The following is an 18,933-nucleotide window of genomic DNA, read 5'->3' on the forward strand; positions in this document are numbered from 1 at the left end:
TATTTGCCTATATGGAAAAATCTGCAGGACCAGGGCCTACCTTTGAAATATCCAGGGTACCTGGCAGCAGCAGTTTGATTTGCTCTAGCTCACCCATTCATTCATCTAAGGTAGATAAGTTAAGTTTCATAAAACTTACTGCAAGTGGGTTTTTTAGTATGAGTCCTTAAGAAATCAAGGAGTACTTGTGTCACCTTAGAGACTAACAAATTTATTTGGACATAAGCTTTCGTGGGCTAAAACCCACTTTGAAACCTAAGAAATCAAGGTTTGTTTTGTTTTCCATGGTCAGTAATGAGTTTGTTTTTAATGAATGAGAGTTTGGTTCTAGATCTTTGGCCAAAATTGTATATCGTGCATTTTTGAGAGTTTGCTGCTGTCCTCCAGCCTGAGATGGTTAACAAAGCACTCTGGATTCCTTGGTGATAAAAACTCTTAATTGATTCACTTTAAACCCCATGAAAATAAACTGAATTGTATATTCCAAGTAGTATCACAGGAATTATAGTATACTCAGTTCCTCACCTTGTGCTTTGGAGGTGGGGGTGGGAGGGGAAGGAGCAAAGCCACAGGTTCCCCCCCACCCCCGTCCCCGCAGACTTGGTGAATGAACAAAAAATAGGGCAACTGGGGAATACTTAATTAAATACAAATCACAACACTGAAATGCATTGCCAGGAGTCTACATGAGCATAAAGAGGAGCTGTTTAAAAGCATGTGTTGCTTTTTAATTTTTTACCCTATGTTTTAAGAAAATATACCTTCAAAGGATAGAAAAGTTACAGCCTCTCCTGACTTAGTTGGGTGTTACCAAGGGCCATAAAGAATCTTCTGGCTTTTTGGACACAAGGGGATTATTGTTTTTAACCTTCATTTTGAAGGTATTGGGATACATACAATAAATCATCCCTTCAAAAAAAAAGTGGCATCATTAACTAGATTTTAAAATTAAGAAGTTGAAATTATCTGGGTCAAAAAAAATGGGCATTGGCAACCTTCCACTGACACTTAACTTTTCTAAAAAACAGATCCATGGGATAAAGAATAATCATAGCATAAACCAATTTAAAGTTATACTGGAAAATAATAACACCTGCCTAAGACCTATAGTTGTACATAGACGGGGTAGAGAATGAGTTCTTTCCATTCAGAAGTTTTCTTTGTTTTTAGGATACTTTTTCTCCCAATTACTACTTCATTTAAACACCCCTACATGAATCATTCTCCATTAGAGATGACCTGCATTTGGATAGTAGCTTCCAGACACAATCTGGCTATTTTGGATTGTGATAATTTGCAAATTCAAAAAAATTTTTTGCTCTTATTGGGTTTAACTCATTCAGTGTGCTTTGTGCTGTACAGTACACAAAAATGAGACCCTGCCCAAAGGGGTTTATCTAGCTGTATAACTTGGAATAAGGTATCCATTAAAGACATACATTTTAAATGCATCTAAAACTTACCCAGATTTCACCTGCACAAAAGAGAGAAATGGACAAAATGAAACCATATTAACATTTGGTGAAATTTTATCAGAAACATATCCTTGCTCACCTCTCAAAAACTGTCCTTGTCGGTGTGTTCATAGAATTTTCTAGTGGGGGTGAGAAATGCAAATCAAAACTGAGAAATTAGAGAAACAGAGTTCTGCACATGTTTTGACACCTTTTGGTGGAGGTGCGGAATATCTTAAGTCTGAGGAGAGGTAGACGGCTAAAAGGACTTGTACTATTTCATTTCATGTCAGACTATACAAATCTTTCAAACCCATGTGTGATCCGAAGATACCCTTCATAGTGTAATTACTGCCCTTAAACTCACTAGAAGCAGGGCCGTCCTTAGGCATAGGCAACATAGGCAGCTGCGTAGGACACCTGAAAATTTGGGGCACCACTGGGTCTTAGTGTCCACCCTCTTGTTTTCCTATTCCTGTTCTGACCCTTCCTGCAGGCTCCCACAGATGGCTGCTCTAGCCTGGTGAGTCTTCCTTGGGAGGGAATCTAGTAGTTAAAAGTGAAAAAACCTCCAGCCTGCCAGACCTATTAGCACAACACTGAAACTGTTAAAGAGACATTCAAGGGGTAATAAAGCCATTTAACAGGCATTTGCCAACCCCAAGGTATATACTGACAGGTTTCAGAGTGGTAGTCCTGTTAGTCTGTATCAGCAAAAACAAGGACGAGTCCTTGTGTCACCTCAAAGACTAACAAATTATTTGGGCATAAGCTTTTGTGGACTAGAACCCATTTCATCAGATGTCCACGAAAGCTTATGCCCAAATAAATTTTTATACTGTCAGTTTCTGACTTTACTGACAAACACAGTTGTGCATTAATGTAATATTTACACAGAACATGTCAGTCTACAGGACCTTAGTTTAAAATTTGCTTTAAAAATATTTCATTAGTGAGCTGGTGAAGATTATAAAATCACATTTCTAAAAAATGCTTGCATAGAGTTTTAGATGCACAATCATCTTTAGCCTTAAATGTGTGGATCTTCACACATAGTTTTTTAAATAAATCCTTCAAAAGACCTCCCTTATCTAAAATACACATTTTAATTACTATAGTTAAAAAAAAAGTGCTTCCAAGTCTTCCTGTCCTTTCTGTCCATCCCTTCATCACCTCTCCCCCCACTCCCCACTGAAGAGAGCCCTTAAAGGGACAACAGTCCTTCCCTTCCAGATAGCTGGACAAAGAGTTCCCTTTCTTTACTTCTGACTATCCGACAAACTAGTTTTAAAAGAACCCTCCAGCAAAATCAGTACCTTAGTAAGACAAAATCCTTGTTATACCTAAAATCTTTGGAAACATATTTTTTTAAAGTTGGTGAAATTTCATAACCATGTCTCTTGTTATGGAGATCACACAAAGTAAATTACTGTTCCCTTTTTCTAAAAGCAATGAACATTGTTATGAACACACTAAACCTCTCTGATTAATTTAAAAGAATGTCTTTGTTTCAGTGAGTTAAATATGTAGTAATCTGGAATGCTGGCTTAAGATTTGAGTACATTTAAAATATAAATTCAACTTAGAAATACTGATGAAGAAAATGTAAAACAGAGAAGAGCTGCATCATGTATTCCATTATATGTAATGTTGTATTCAGCAGGAGAGCTGACTCACCCTTACTATGAAGTTTTTGCAAATAAATCTCTGACAAACTTCAGGGCATATCAAAAAACATGTGACTGACATTTTTTATTCCCAAATTTTAGTGCTTTTAATTAGGTACTTTCTTCATGTCCATTCTGCATGAGGGAGAGTGAATGGAAGTCTCTGCGGGGAACTGTGACTCTCCGCCACCATGAGGCAGGCTGGGCATCTCATTATCCTTTGCTGTCAAGTCCCTCCTCCCCCTCCCCCACCAGGCTGTGAGCTTGGGCTGCCATCCGGCATAGGGGCACCAGTTTAATAATACTGCCTAGGGCCCCATAAATCCTAAGGACGGCCCTGACTAGAAGAGTGGTTCTCAAGCAGGAGTGCAGAGACCCCTGTGGGGGGTGGTGGTGGAGGCTGTGAGCAGGTTTCAGGGGGTCTGCAAAGCATGGCTGACATTAGATTCACCAGGGCCCAGGGCAGAAAGCAGTGTGTAGTACTGCAGTCTGCAGTCCTGAGCCCCATCACCTGGGGCTGAAGCTGAAGCCTGAGAAACTTAGCTTTGCGGTGCTCCCTGTGGCGTGGGGTCCCAGGCAATTGCCCTGCCTGCTACCTCCTAACGCAGGCTCTGGCTTTTATATGTGGAAAAACAGTTGTTATAGGACAGGGGGCTTGGACTTTTTATAGCATGTTTGGGGGGGGAGGGGCTCCTAGTTACTAGATAGCAAGTGTGAAAAACCAGGATGAGGGTGGGGGGTAATAGGAGTCTATGTAAGAAAAAGCCCCAAATATCAGGACTGTCAAATTTGCACAGCTCTGTGGGGTTTGTGAGTGTGCTTTTGTCTTTGTTTTTTGTTGGCAAAGGCCCAAGCTTAGGCCCTCATCCTGAAAATTGTTCCACACAAGAAGAATCTTGAGTGGAAAAAATTGCAGAATTAGGACCTCACACATATGAGTTACTTTATGTCTATGAGTATTCCCCCTGATTTCAATAGAACTACATGTGTAAAATGCAGGCAGCTTTGTGTTTCCAGGATTGGGGCCTTTCTTTCTCCCTTCCCTGGGAGAAACCCTGAGACACATTAATTGCTGCATTTATATGTATCTTGGTGGCGGGCTAAGGGTTTGATGGGCATAAACTACTGTCTGGGTTTTTTTTTGTTTTTTTTTTGTTTCCCAGCTAACTGTTGACAATGTGAATGAGGAAGATATTTTTTTTAAAAAACAACCTATTTTGTTCATTAAACTTTTAAACACTGTAAAGTAGAAGCCCCAGGGATCAGAAATAACCTACAATAATATGAAACCAATAAAGAATCTCTCTGTTCTTATTACACGTTCATGTTGATTTTCCGACTAAGCTATCACCCTGTGTGTAACAGAAATCACTAGAACACTATACAACTCTCCCTGAGCAGCGAGGAGAAGCTTCATCCAGCTCACTTATCACTAGAGGGGGAAACTTCTAACACATATACCAGTCACTGCAGCAAAAGAGGGGGAGACTTTAAAGCTAACCTTAAAATTAATCCCACAGGAGGGAGTCTCCTTCCAACTGAAGGAGGCTTGGCAGGTCTGAGAATGGGGATGATGTGTCGTTTCAGGAACACACCACCGTGCCTGAGTAACCTCTCCTCAACAGAAAACTGTTACCGTGTGCAGGGCGAGAGTGGAGGGCCTTAGGACCCGGCGGAGACGCCGTGAGGGGCGGCAGGAGGACAATAATTTGTTCCATTGTAATGAGAACGGTAAATGTTGGCAAGGGGCAGATTTCCCAGGCCTGCCTTCTTTCACCAACGATCTTTAGTGCCTCCTGCTAGCCAACACGGACAGTGTGCTCATTTATTGCAACGGTCAACAGATAGTTCTTGCCAAAAAAAAAAAAAAAAAAAAGCAAAAAGCCAAACCCCAAACAACTTTTTTTTTTTTTTTTTTTTTTTTTTATAAAAGCAAAGCCCAGCTCATCAGCAGTCCATGCAGGAGCAGGAGGGGTTTGGGAGTTAACTGCATGCAGGAAATCTCTCACATCCTGCGTCCCAGCTCGCTCCTCTCTGTAACTGTATATTATGGTGCTATTCTCCAGCCCTAGCTGATGAAAGTTTGTCTCTTTCAGTCTGGGCTAAGATGTCAAAGCGTCTCCATGCAGAGCAGCGGCGTTTCCCACCTCCTCACCCCCCAGCCCAGAGATTCATGCTGCTGCTGAGCCTAAGCTGGCTCTTTATAGCATCGTCCAGGGCTCAAGGTAAGTTGACGATGCTTTTATACACATACACACACATTTCCAGGGCACAAGCCAGCATAAGATACGGCCAAGTTTGGACCCCTTCACCCGCGCCGACGCAATTAGAAAGAAGCAGAGTTTCCCTTGGCATTTCCCCGCCACCCTGGGGCTTCTGCATATTTGCATTCCCCCCCCCCCCAAAAAAAAATCCCCCTCCTCTCCTAGCTGCAACCTCTTCTTCCAGTTACCATCCCGTCCCGTCTGCTCTGCAAATCCAGCTCCTCTCTGAGAGCAGCAGCCGCACCGCGTTCCCCAGCCTCCCCAGCTCCTCTTTTGCTCTGGTTGTGCCGCTGTCTTTGCGTGTGAGGGGGAGTTAGCTTAGTTCACGCTGCGTCGGCTGTGTTCATTGCAGCCCAGAGAGCCGGGCTGGAGGGCTGCTGCCTGCTTAGCTGCAGCTCCAGCAGCAGAGTACCCAAGCTTGCATTAGCCCTCACGCCTCTCATGCCCCTTCCTCCCCCCCCCCCCCCCGGGGCAATGTGGCAGGCGATTCTCGTTACTGATGCAGAGGACCCCGGGACAGAGGGACACACGCCATACAAAAGTTGATCTAATCGGTTACTAAGTTCTGTCTTTGCTTTCAAGTTTTGCCTTGACAAACTCTAGCCGCACATTGCGCAAATCAGACCCAGTCTCACCTATTTGGGGATGAAGGAGCGTGGGAGACCTTTTTCTAAAGTCTCTCTTTTCTTTCGGAAGGATTTTGCTGTGTGTTTCAACGAGATACCAGTTACACTCGAGATTGCTTTGAAATCTCACCTCAATTAATTTGCCCTAGCAACTTGAAATGCGGACCTGCATAAATAGCTCAAGGACTGAGGAGTATTCACACCATAGCCTTTCTTTTGGGTACTGTTCCAGTATGTAGAGAATCTTCAACTGTTTCTCGCCCCCCTTAAACCTGTTGCTATGGGCTGTTCACCTGGTTCCCGTTTATTTTACAATAAAACACTCGCGTATGTTCAGTTGAGGACTTTCAAGCACTTTACTGAAAATTTAGCCTTACAACACCCCAGTGAATTTGGTAAGAATTATTTAGGGAAGGGCAAACAATTTATAAGAAGTAATCTATTCAAAACACTTTGCTTCTCTGTTTATGAATTTTCTGCACATAAATTGGGAGAAATGGATTTATCATTCAAAATTACGTGTTAATTCAGCTATTAATCCTGAGTCTGTAGACTCAGTGGAGGACAGTTCCACATGAATATTTGAAAGTGGATATTTGTACTTTGCTGGTTAGTTTCCTGGGTCATGTGGTATTGTTTCTGGTATCTGAGTGGATAATTTCTGTAAGCAACCACCAACAGTAAGAATTTTGAATTGCATGTTGGTGTAGAATTTGAAATCTGAACTGTTAGTCAGATGTGAGTCATAATCCACTTTAGATGAGTATTTGGGCATTTCGGCTTAACATCTGTTTTATTTTTCCTCCTTAGTGAAAGCTTTATTTTCTATCTAGAATATTCATGCTAAGGGAACACAGAATTTATTTAAATATTTGAATAAATATTTGCTTAAAATGTTTAACAGTATTGTCTTAGATTTGTTATGCCAGTTTCTCAGAAATATTTGGAGTCATCTTGTCCCCAGTTCACTCAGCAAGTTAGTGACAGAGTCAGGAATCAAACACAGAGGTCTGACTCTGTCCCCTGCTTTAACTAGTAGCTGACATTGTATAATTTATGAGAGAGAGAGGGAGTTGGTAAATTGCATAAATATATAGCACAGCAATGAAAGAAGTACCTGTTCCTACAGACCTGTTTGCATGTGTCTACTATTCCAATTTGAAATTTAGCTTTTGTTTAGTCCCTAAATTTATGCACAGCAGATTTATGCTGGGAATGTGGCTTTGTTTTTGCTAGGAAAATTAACGGTATGGTAACTAAGTGTTAACCCATGTTAACTAATGTGATAAGAAAAGATACCCTTATCAACATGTAACCCTTTGGGGTTTAGAGAGCATGGCCCCTTTAAATCTTTTTCCTAGCGGGTAGCGGGAGAGTGAGAAAAAAGGAGGGAAATTCTAGGGGGCTTTCTGGAGCTGGGGGAGAGAGAGAGAAGGGCTGCAGCCTGCAGGCCATCCCAAAGGAAGCAGCAGGGAACCTGCCTGAAGCCTGGGAAGAACAGGGCGGCTGATCGGGGACACCCCAGGACAGGAGCCAGGAGGAGCCCTGTGCCAGGGAGGAATTGCCGGAGAAGGACAGGCCGGAACTGGACCCAGTATCACGGCTGCCCAGAGCTGCATGGGGCTGTGAGTACTGGGGCTTGTGACTCTGCATTGGGAACAAGGAAGGAGGCTGCTAGATAGTTAAGTGAGGAGGTGGTCGCTCTGTGTGGCTTTGCAGAGAGTGGCAGAGGAGGGCACTGGAGGGGTTTGTTGGGAAAAGTTCACTGGCGCTGAAGGTGACCAGGAGCACCCAAGACTCACCACTGGACTGGAGCTTTGCTCAGGACTCCTGAACTCTGTGTGCAGACACATTGCTCAGTGTCTGCCCTTCCAGACTGTGCTACCACTTTGTCCGTGGGGCCTTGGCTTGGATGCAGCCTTGTTTTACTGCTCCTCCTATATTTCCCCTTGTTTTCTCCCCTCATCCCTCTGTAAATAAATAGTTCCCTTTCTTATATCCATTGTACATTTCCTGTGGGTATGTGTGTTCACTCTGGGGGGTTTGGAACAGGTGCCTCTGGGGTGGAAGGGATTTTTCCTGCTGCATTCCTGCATGTGCCTTCTCTTGGCCAGAGCGGCCTGCAGAGCAGACTCCATCTTGGCCCCAAGGGCACTAAAGTTACAAACATGTTAGTTAACATGGGTTAACCTATGTTAGTTAACAAAACGTTATCATTTTCCTAGTGAAGACAGAGCCATAGTCCTACCACAAATAGAACTTCATGATCCACTTGATCTGAGAACATGCATATTCTATGTAATTGTGCATGGGTGAACTCGGGCCATTATTTCAGTCAACTGACATCCCCAGATTGTGAGCTAGGAAGACATCAACTGGTCACAGTCAACTGGTAGCATACAAACCCATCAGGTGTGAGAACTAATCCTTGTCTCTGTGTGGGCCCAGGGGACAACGATGCATATGAGCTTGTGGAATCAAGGCATGGCTAGTGCTTCTTCAATTACTTGTGTTGCATCTGGGCTGAAAACTTGCAGTGCGGGGTTCATAATATAACCTGCTTGATTTTGGTATTTTGAAGAAGGAAAGATTTATACATCTGAGATATTAAACCATATATAATGGTTTCTGTGCTTGCATAGTAGTACTTCACATGGACAGTTTATGAGAGTTTAAGTGCCTAAATATTTATGCAATGAATGTTAATGGCTCCGAGAGTTTAAGATCATGGATGAATAGGCATAAACTATAACTTCTCTTAAGGGGCTACCATCTGTCAAGAGCCACTTACTGGATTTGACTCTTTCCTCATGTCTTCCCATTTCCAATCCTAAACTTTCTAAGTTAATAACTATTAGTTCTTACAATTCCCAGTCTCCTGCCTTTCTTACAGTTGCCACTGAACGTGTCCTTCTCCCACCTTTCCCCCCCGATCACATCTTATCATATATTCTCTTCTCTCTCAAATCTTGTCATCTTCTTTATTGATACCTTTGGATGAAATTTACCCTTTGTGTTGGTCTTCAGCATAGGAATGGATTTCATCCTTAGTAAACCTGCAAAATTAAACACTTACTTTCTTGTCATATTGCTCCCTCTGGAGTCTTTTTGGAGTCAATAGAAAATCTCCCTTTGATTGAGCCCTGCTTGATTCCCATGTAACCCTCAGAGCTCTTTTTAGTGTCATCTTGAAACTATTGCTGAGGTTGAGGGGGATAAACTTGGACTCTGTACAACCACTGCTCATTTGACTGTAGGCCAAACTGACTTTCCTACAGATATTTTGGACACCCTGTGTAAGTTCTGTAACTGGTGTACATAGGTGTGGCTCTGTTGTCTTTGATGGAACTGTGCCAGTTTACACCAGCTGAGGATGTCCCTCTTCTGACCCCGCCCTGAAATGCTCTGTTCCAGTTGATCTTGTCCGTTCCCCCTGCCTGCAGGGGAGGTATCCAATTTGTTTGTTTTTGCCATATTTCTAATCTCCCTTTTTCCTTGATGGTTGGAAATGTTGCTCCCTAGCTATGAGGAGCAACTTCTACGTAATGATCTACTGCATACATTTCAGACTACTTGTCATCCTGCTCACAGCACTGAGACTGCCATGACAGCAGCTCTTTAATGATCTGTGAGTGACTGCAACAAATCAGGGTTATGTTTATCTGTTATTTCTGCTGAAACTGTCAGCTGGAGTTGACACACTATTGATCATGAAATTCTGTTTAAAAAGTCTGAATTCCTGTAATAGTTTATTTGGATCTTCACCAGCCTGGTTCAGATCTCACATTTCCTAATCCTGACAGTTTTATCACTAGTGGCCCTTATGCTTCTAACATTTCTCAAATTGCCAGTGCAAATTGTCCATGGAGCTTGCCAGCGTTTCATTTTATTCAGTATTGGTATGCTTTTGGGCAGTATCATTTGTACTAAAAGGGCTTCATTGTAACATGCAAATTGATAACAGTGAGATCTATTTTTCAAGCAGACCGTATGTCACTTTCAATCCTCTGCTAGTTCAGAGCCTGTAGGGGCAATGGAGCAATGTGCATATTTGTATCTCTGGCAAACCCAGAGCTTGTTGTTGTTATTGCCAAGCCTTGCATCTGAGAGTCTAACTATTAAAGCCTGTGTCCCTTACAGACTGACAGGATGATTTTGTTCTTGGCTTTTCGCAGCGAAAGGCGTTGTAAGCTGGAAAATACCATTCTTAGGGGTGTTTTCTGTTTAGGTCTGAAATATTCGAATGCTTACAAGGCAATGCTCCATTACATGGGCAAGCTTTCCTTGGCTCTCTATCTCCTGCAACAACTAATTCTGCTCAGAAGGTCTGACTCTCTTCTTGGTATTCATATTGGAGGGATCTCTTGTTTGCTCTCATCCCTTTTTCTATTTCCATTTTTCTCTCATTCTGTTTTTGCCTTTTACCCAAAGCCTACCTCAAATATTGGGATTTTTTTTAAGTTTTACATTCAAACATATATAAACATGTATATTGTACGTTGAGGTGTATCGTTCACATCACAGTCAACATCTCTAAAACTCATATGATAAGGGATCTTGATCACAGGAAATCTCCAATATGAAAAGAACTAAGGTCTGCATTGTGCCTGTTAGGCAGAAACTTTTATTTGGGGCACTACTGAGTCTCCAGTAGCAGCACCGGAGGTGCTGGATCAAAACTGTAGCCTACTGAAGTCACTGAGAGTGTTGCCATTGACTTCAATGGATTTTGGACTAGGTACATTGTGCCACAAGCATGCAGGTAGCTTAATGTGGGGGAGGGATAGCTCAGTGGTTTGAGTATTAGCCTCCTAAACCCAGGGTTGTGAGCTCCATCCTTGAGGGGGCCACTTAGGGATCTGGGGGGCAAAATCAGTATTTGGTCCTGCTAGTGAAGGCAGGGGGCTGGACTTAATGACTCTTCAGGGTCCCTTCCAGTTCCATGAGATAGGTATATCTCCATATATTATTTTTTTTTATTACTGTATGTTGGTTAGTACAGTCTTGTAATGAGTTGCAAAATGCACTCTTTTCTTTGTACAGCTAGCTGTAGTGGCCAAAGGAGAGTAAGGATTGTGGTTGTGACAACTGGGGAAAGGTATGTTCCTTTCTCCCCCAGAGAGAGACTGGCCACAGTCTGGCCTTAAGTGGAAACTGAGATGTACTGATGGTAATGGAAATACACTTAGTGTCATGTATAAATATGTAGCCTTCTTCAGCTATATTTATTTCCGGACGGCATCTTCAGAAACCAATGTCACGTACTAAATGGTTTTTAGTACAGTGTAATTCTGTCCCCCTAAAAACTGTGGGTCCTTATTGCTACATTTCCCTCTCCTTGCCCTGGCGCTAAATTAGGATTAAATATGCCTGGTATGAATTGTCCAGGTGCAGTTTATTCAGGCTTCAAACAGAGATAAATTGCAACAATTTAAATCATGGGCCAGATCTTCATCTGGTCTGAATTAACATAGTTTTAATGATGTAACCCGGCAGAGCACAATTTAAACTGGCTGAGGACTGGTCCCTTGTAGATATTTGAAATTTACACCAGCAGTTAAAACCCACCACAGACAAGGTCTAGGTCCAGCTGCTGAGACAGAGATGCACTTAGGTCCAGATCCTCAAAGCCATTAGGTGCCAAACTCTCATTTAAATCAATGGGAGTTAAGTGCTTCAATCCCTTTAGAGGATGTGGGCCTTAGTCTTTATCCCTATGAGTAGAGCCCTACCAAATTCACAGTTCATTTTGGTCAATTTCATGGTCACAGGGTTTTAAATAATTGTAAATTTTATGATTTCAGCTATTTAAATCTGAAATTTCACGGTGTTATAATTGTAGGAATCCGGACCTAAAAAGGAGTTGTGGAGGGGTCACAGGGTTATTGTAGGAGGGGGGTTGTGGAACTGCTACCCATACTTCTGCACTGCTGCTTTCAGCGGCGCTGACCTTCAGAGCTGGGCAGCTGGAGAGCGGTGGCTGCTGACCGGGAGCTGAGCTCTAAAGGCAGAGCCACGGCCAGCAGCAGCGCAGAAGTAAGGCTGGAATGGTATAGTATTGACACCTTTACTTCTGCGCTGCTGCCTGCGGAGCTGGGCCCTCAGTGAGCAGCTGCCACTCTCCAGCTGCCCAGCTCTGAAGCCAGCAGCGCAGAAGTAAGGGTGGCCTGGTATGGTATTGCCACTCTTACTTCTGTGCAGCTGCTGGCAGGGCTCTGACTTCAGAGCTGGGCACTTGGCGAACAGCCGCCTCGCTCCGGCCACCCAGCTCTGAAGGCAGTGCAGAAGTAAGGGTAGCAATACCATGACCTTCTTCTAAAATAACCTTATAACCCCCCCCCGCAACTCCCTTTTGGGTTAGGACTCCCAATTTGAGAAACGTTGGTCTCCCCCATGAAACCTATATAGTATAGGGTAAAAGCACATAAAAAACCAGATTTCACAATCCGTGATGCATTTTTTCATGGCTGTGAATTTGGTAAGGTCCGACCTATGCGATTTTTATCTAGTATGAAGAATTGGGCTGTGTGACAGGCTGGTACTCAAGTGAAGCATCTTTTTGCTGGTGGGGAAAGGCCATATAATTCTACTCTGAGTGCTAAAATTATTGTCCAGGTGGAAAGTGTTAATTGATGGAATCCTGTCTGTGTGGCTAACAGCAAGTTTCTCCTCTATTAGTCACAGGGCAAAAATTGAAGTTTGGGCTTTCTTCTCTCTTGAGCTCCTGTTTAGTTATAGGGTTCAATTTTAATGTTTTTACTCAATCTTATGAGATCATTTTGACCTAGTAACTAAAGTCATCAGTCAGATGGAGGTTAAGGGGTTTCTTCACTAGAGTCTTTACCTTCAGTTATCTTCCCACTGACTAGAGGTAGTTAACATCTATAAAGGCTAGTCTGCCATTCCAGAAACTTCTGTTCTAGACAACAAATGCTTTCAGTTTACTCTAGATTGATCCCAGGATAAACCACAACCATTTGGGCAGTATCCAGACTAGCCTATGCAAAGATGCTAACTCTTAGTGAAGTAACTTGAGGTAAAAACTAGAGTACAGATAACTCAACTTTTACATTACTTTACAGAGTTTTAATTTTTAGTAGCAGTTTCTTCCTTCTTTCTTTTTGTTAAATAAATGTAAGAAATAATTACATTCGCCTGACAAAATGATTGGCCCCTACACAATCATTTGCTGGTATTTTCAGGATCAGGGTCTTAAGGAGGTTGGAAAAGAGAGGAATGTTGTCAGAACTAATTATCTAATGTTTGCACATCACTTTGAAAACACACTGCTATCTAATGTGAAGTATGTGTCAATGGTTCAGTGAGTGACTTAACAACTTCAGAATCCAGTCTGTAAAAATTGTGTCCACTATTTCACTTAACATCTTTAAGCAACCTTGACCAATTTTCCAAGTACTTCCAAACCCAAGAAATGCATAGAAATGACTTAAGTTAAGTGCCCTCCCTGCGGTTTGGAACTTGAATAAATATGAGAGAGCTGTGGGTTGATTTTGTTTGTTTGCCCATCCAGAAGTTCAACATGACGAATCCATAGATTGGATAAATGCATTCTTTCTTGTACCAAATATATGATCTAATATGGCAACAATGGAACATTTCATGGCCTGTTAACCATGCTGGCTATTATACAATGAGGCATAAAAAAGCTGAATGCAGAACTTGGCAAAAAAAAGGGTCATCAACTAGTTTATTCCACAAGATATTTGTTAACAGTTAACATTTGTCGTCATTAAAAGTATGTTCTAGTTATATGTACACATTAAGAGAAAAAGCCTTTTCTGACAATATGGTAGCAGTTTGCTATTTTCTGTATGTTTTTTAAATTTCTTATTACTCTACAGAGAACAACTGATCGGGTGCAAAAAAAAAATGTCATGTGACAGCCTATCCATGAAAGATTAAAGTATGAACTTCCCTGGGCCCAAATGTTGATGTGACTTTTTCTTTTTAATAGAATCACGAAAAATCCTCCAGCTCCCTGGTATTAACAGCACATTAAAATAAGTGACATGAACATACACACATAAATAAACATGGGACTTGGCATCTTCTGACTACTATTATTCATCAGTAGTCGTCAAAGTGTGCTCCTGGGCATCCACTAATTTCTTAATGTGCCTAACTCTGAGGAACTTCTGCTAGTTCATTAAAAAATGAGTATTGTGGCGAGTATTATTTAATCCACGTTATCTGAATTCTGTCACTGGTTTCACCCATTAAAACTGCTAACATTGCACACGTGTAGCTGAGAGCAGAATTTAACCTCAGATATAGTCTATTGAGAAGTATTGAGCCGTATCATTTGTAACTGGTGCTTCTCTATGAACTGGAGGTCATAAATATGACTTTCAAATGAATCTTTCTTTTCTTGTATTTTTGCCAGGGCACCCTGAGGACACGATGGACGTTTTTCTTGGCTGGAACATTTGTTTTCATTGAAAGAATGTATAAATAAAATAGGAAAGGATTGAGTGGAGATCAATGTCCTTTAAGTCCCGCTAAAGGGAAAGCCCCAAGGTGAATGCATGCATTTTAGGTGTGCTAATAGAACCATTGCTGGAAGTTTCAGGTTACAGAAGAAAGGATTTTGTATGTTAATGGGCCAGATCCCCAGCTGGTGTAGATTGGCATAGCTCCATTGATTTGGCCAACCCTATGTAAATCCATTTATAGGACACCAGGTGTCAAAGAATCTTTTATGCGAGAAATGTTACCGTTACTTTTGACTAATATATATCTAAATTTAATGAAAAGACTTAAATGGTAGCTTTGTTAGTACAGGTGAAGTCAATTTTCTTTTTCTATCATGTAGCACCAGTAGCAGATATAGGCATAAAAACAAAGGTTCATAATGGACATAACTACCCATCTTCGAATCCCATTCACCAAACTTGCGTAAATTCCACAAAATGCTTCTTTTTAACATTTACCTGAATTCATGCTGAAATATGCTTCAGCCACATTCTCTCCTCCTTTCTATATGCTTTCTGGAAACATTGGAACAAGTGACTTTCATGCACACGAATGTATGTGAAAAGCACATTTGAAGCTCACACTCGAGGTATTCCTTACTGCTAGTGGTATATGGGATGGAATACTGTCTGACAGCAGAGGTGGGGGTTCCCACCTCCCTCACCAGAGCCCTGACTCAGAGGCTATTGAATAATCCGGAAAATGATCTCACTGCACCTTCTACAACTAGGATGGAGAGAAAATTTAAATTTGAGCTTTGCACCCAGCCAATAAATCTTAGAGCAGTCTCTTTTTGAGGTTCCAAAAAGAAAAAGTTTTCATGTTTTTCTTCTGCGTGGATCTCAGAACCTGCAAGGTGGGTGAGGGGGAAATGCTGCCACTAATTTCAATGGAGTCACTTCAGATTTCTGTTTGTATAATGGCAGCAGAATGAGACTTGTGGTTTAATAAGCTTTATGGTTATTCTGGCTGGGCAAATAATTTGCTGCTAATATTTTACTTGACACACTTCACCGCTTTTTCTGCTCATAGAAGGTCTCTGATTTATTTGATGTTTGATTTTTTTTTCTAATTCTGTGGATCACAAAATATATATATATATGATGCTTGCTATTTGATGTTGGAGCTGTATGGATTACTTCTGATTAACTGATCAAAAAGATACTTGGTATTTCTCTTCCCTGTAAGCGTTCCTCTTGTTGGACACTATAAAACCCCCTTTGAGGTCAACGAGCTGCTTTCCATTGATTTGATTGTGAGCTGGATGGAGCCTGCAATTGGAACGAAGGCTTGGCGAAGTCCCTAGGCTTTGATTATCTTACGGAGAGGGAGCATTTGAGGTAGAGTGTGGATGAGTGAGGTGGGATTGTTCACCACCCTGCAGAGTTCAGGGGGAAAAGACAACACAGTTTTAGGCTGTAGTATCTTTCAGTGTCTCCCCATAACAGTGAGGATTGGAATCATGTTGCCAGGGAGTGGGGCTGCTGGAGACCCAGTGCTAGTGTGGGGACACAGCACCCCCTACAAGTGGCGTTGGCCTCCTACAGGCCTGATTTAGGTGGCATTCTCATGGCCCGTTTCATGAGGGTGGCCTAACTCTTCACTCCCCCATCTGGCAAAGCAGTTGGGGAAGAGGGTGGTATCCTTAATGGAAAATCTCACTGAGATTTCCTCCCCTTTAGCATTTTCCTTCTCGTTTTTTCATGGGATGGGACATCTGGGACCATTATTGTAGTCCACGTTGTATGCATCAAGCACTCCTGCCCCTATGTCAAATCCTGTCTTCAACTTACATTTTTTCTAAGCTGCCATATGCTGCTTTCTTTGCAAGCCTTCTTGGTTTAAATTCATCTGAGACAGACTGAACTCCAGGAGGCTGGGCTCTTAACTTCTTCCACATCATGGGAAGCACTGTGCACACGTGGAACACTTTATAAGCAATATAGCTTGGTTTACTGAAACATATTCTATTTCAAACTTTGTATAGTCTTTCCCTCTCACTGAATTTTGAAATGCTCAATCCAAAAAGAACCAAAATTCTGTTCTTTCACTGACCTTGATTCAGACTTCCTTTGTCAATCACAAACAAACTGCAAACAGGAATGGGCAACAGTTTCCCCACTAGAATGTATTTATATTCTATGGAATACACACATTTTATTTATATAAATAAAATGTATTCCATACAAAGAAAGTAAGCATAGATCCTGCTTGTTAAAATGCACTATAACACTTCCGGCCCCAAACAAATCAATGGCAAAATATTATTTTCAAAATTCTGCTTGTCACAGTTCATTGTGGTGAACAGGCTGGATATTGAAATATACAAGATTCCTGTCTGAGTGCATTAGAGTAGTAGTCTTGTGCATTTCAGTATCCATTCTGCATACAAATCATGCTCACGTTGCTTTTGTTTTAATCACCCCAAACACTCATGTTTGCCTTATTTAATCATATTGAAATCTGTGGCACTAATTGTATAAGGTGAGCAGGATTTGGTCTGAAAACAAGGCAGAGAGTCAGTACCAGGTGCATGTATAAAACTGAAACTTAAGAGTTAAGATTTGTCCTGGCTTTACTGTGGAGCCATCTAGCAGAGAACCTAAATTTGAATTTTAGCCATGTTACAGCACTGTGTTTGAGGAACAAATAGACTTTCCAGAATCTGGACAGTAGGGTGAACAAAAGTTATTGTTAAGGTTGTTAAAAAATGTAATTGAGCGGATAAAAAAATTAATGAATCAGGCAGTTGAAAAAATGAATTGGCTGTTTAATCGCACTGTGAAACAATAATAGAATACCATTTATTTAAATATTTTTGGATGTTTTCTATATTTTCAAATATATTGATTTCAGTTACAACACAGACTACAAAGTATACAGCGCTCGCTTTATATTTATTTGTGATTACAAATATTTGCACTCTAAAAAAACCCAAAAAAGTAGTATTTTTCATTTCACCGCATACAAGTACTGTAGTGCACTCTTTTTATCATGAAAGTGCAACTTAAAAATGTAGATTTTTTTTGTTACATAACTACACTCGAAAGCAAAACAATCAAAAACTTTAGAATCTACAAGTCTACTCAGTCCTACTTCTTGTTCAGCCAATCGCTAAGACAAACAAGTTTGTTTACATATACGGGAAATAATGTTGCCCGCTTCTTGTTTGCAAGGTCACCTGAAAGTGAGAACAGGCATTCTCATGGCACTGTTGTAGCTGGAGTCGCAAGATATTTACGTACCAGATGCACTACAAATTCATATGTCCCTTCATGCTTCAACCACCATTCCAGAGGACTTGTGTCCATGCTGATACTCTATAACAATTCAAAGCAGTATGGACCGATGCATGTTCATTTTCATCATCCTGATTCAGATGCCACCAGCAGACGTTTGATTTTCCTTTTTGGTGGTTCGAGTTCTGTAGTTTCCTCATCGAAGTGCTGCTTTTTTAAGACTTCTGAAAGCAGTCTCCACACCTCGTCCCTCTCGGATTTTTGAAGGCACTTCAGATTCTTAAACCCTGAGTTGAGTGCTGTAACTATCCTTAGAAATCTCACATTGATACCTTCTTTGCATTTTGTCATATCTGCAGTGAAAGTGTTCTTAAAATGAGCAGCATGCTGGGTCATCATCCGAGACTGCTATAACATGAAATACATGGCATATTGCGGGTAAAACACAGAGCAGAGACATACAGTTCTCCCCCTAGGAGTTCAGTCACAAATTTAATTAATGCATTATTTTTTTTAACGAGCATCACCAGCATGGAAGCATGTCCTCTGGAATGGTGGCCGAAGCATGAAGGGACATATGAAGGGATTTACTGCAGTACTTGTGAGGTGAATTGAAAAATACTATTTCTTTTATCATTTTTACAGTAAAAATATCTGTAATAAAAAATAATAAAAGGTGAACACTGTACACTTTGTATTCTGTGTTGTAATTGAAATCAATCTATTTGAAAATTTAGAAAAACTTCCAAAATATTTCATATCAATTGGTATTCTATTGTTTAACAGTGCGATTAAAACTGCGGTTAATTGCAATTATTTCTTTTGAGTTAATCATGTGAATTAACTGCGATTAATCGACAGCCCTAATTTTTTGGCATGTGTTAACTTAGAAAAAGTCTCATGCAGTCTAATGCAATAGAGATCATTTTGTAGTTTAATAATGACATGATACGAGAACTGAAAAGTTATATAGCTATTATACCAATATATAAACCATGTGTGTTAGAAAGACAAGTTCAGTTTTGAAATATTTGACTTAACTATGCTTTTCACTTTCAATCTGTGCCAAACATGTGCTTGAATGACAGATGGAGTCATATGGTTCCCTGAATAAAGCACTTTATTGTGCACAGTCATAGAGCCTTCCAACTGTTGTATTACAGAAGCTGGGAGATTAAGATGATTCAATG

At 41.1% G+C, this 18,933-nt stretch overlaps 1 protein-coding gene across 2 annotated transcripts in view; it reads left to right on the forward strand.

Moving 5' to 3' along the window:
- The first annotated feature begins 5,131 nt into the window (after positions 1-5,131).
- Positions 5,132-18,933, forward strand: part of ADAM12 (ADAM metallopeptidase domain 12) — a 330,750-nt gene continuing 316,948 nt past the window's right edge. Inside the window, exon 1 of one of the 2 annotated variants that reach the window (XM_050959376.1) lies at positions 5,132-5,346. In XM_050959376.1, the coding sequence (XP_050815333.1) occupies positions 5,229-5,346 (118 nt within the window). In that variant the 5' untranslated portion in view covers positions 5,132-5,228. The remainder of the gene's footprint in view (positions 5,347-18,933) is intronic. The other variant, XM_050959375.1, reaches the window with a different exon arrangement.

The sequence above is a fragment of the Gopherus flavomarginatus genome, chromosome 6 (genome assembly GCF_025201925.1).
Source record: "Gopherus flavomarginatus isolate rGopFla2 chromosome 6, rGopFla2.mat.asm, whole genome shotgun sequence".
NCBI lineage: Eukaryota > Metazoa > Chordata > Testudines > Testudinidae > Gopherus > Gopherus flavomarginatus.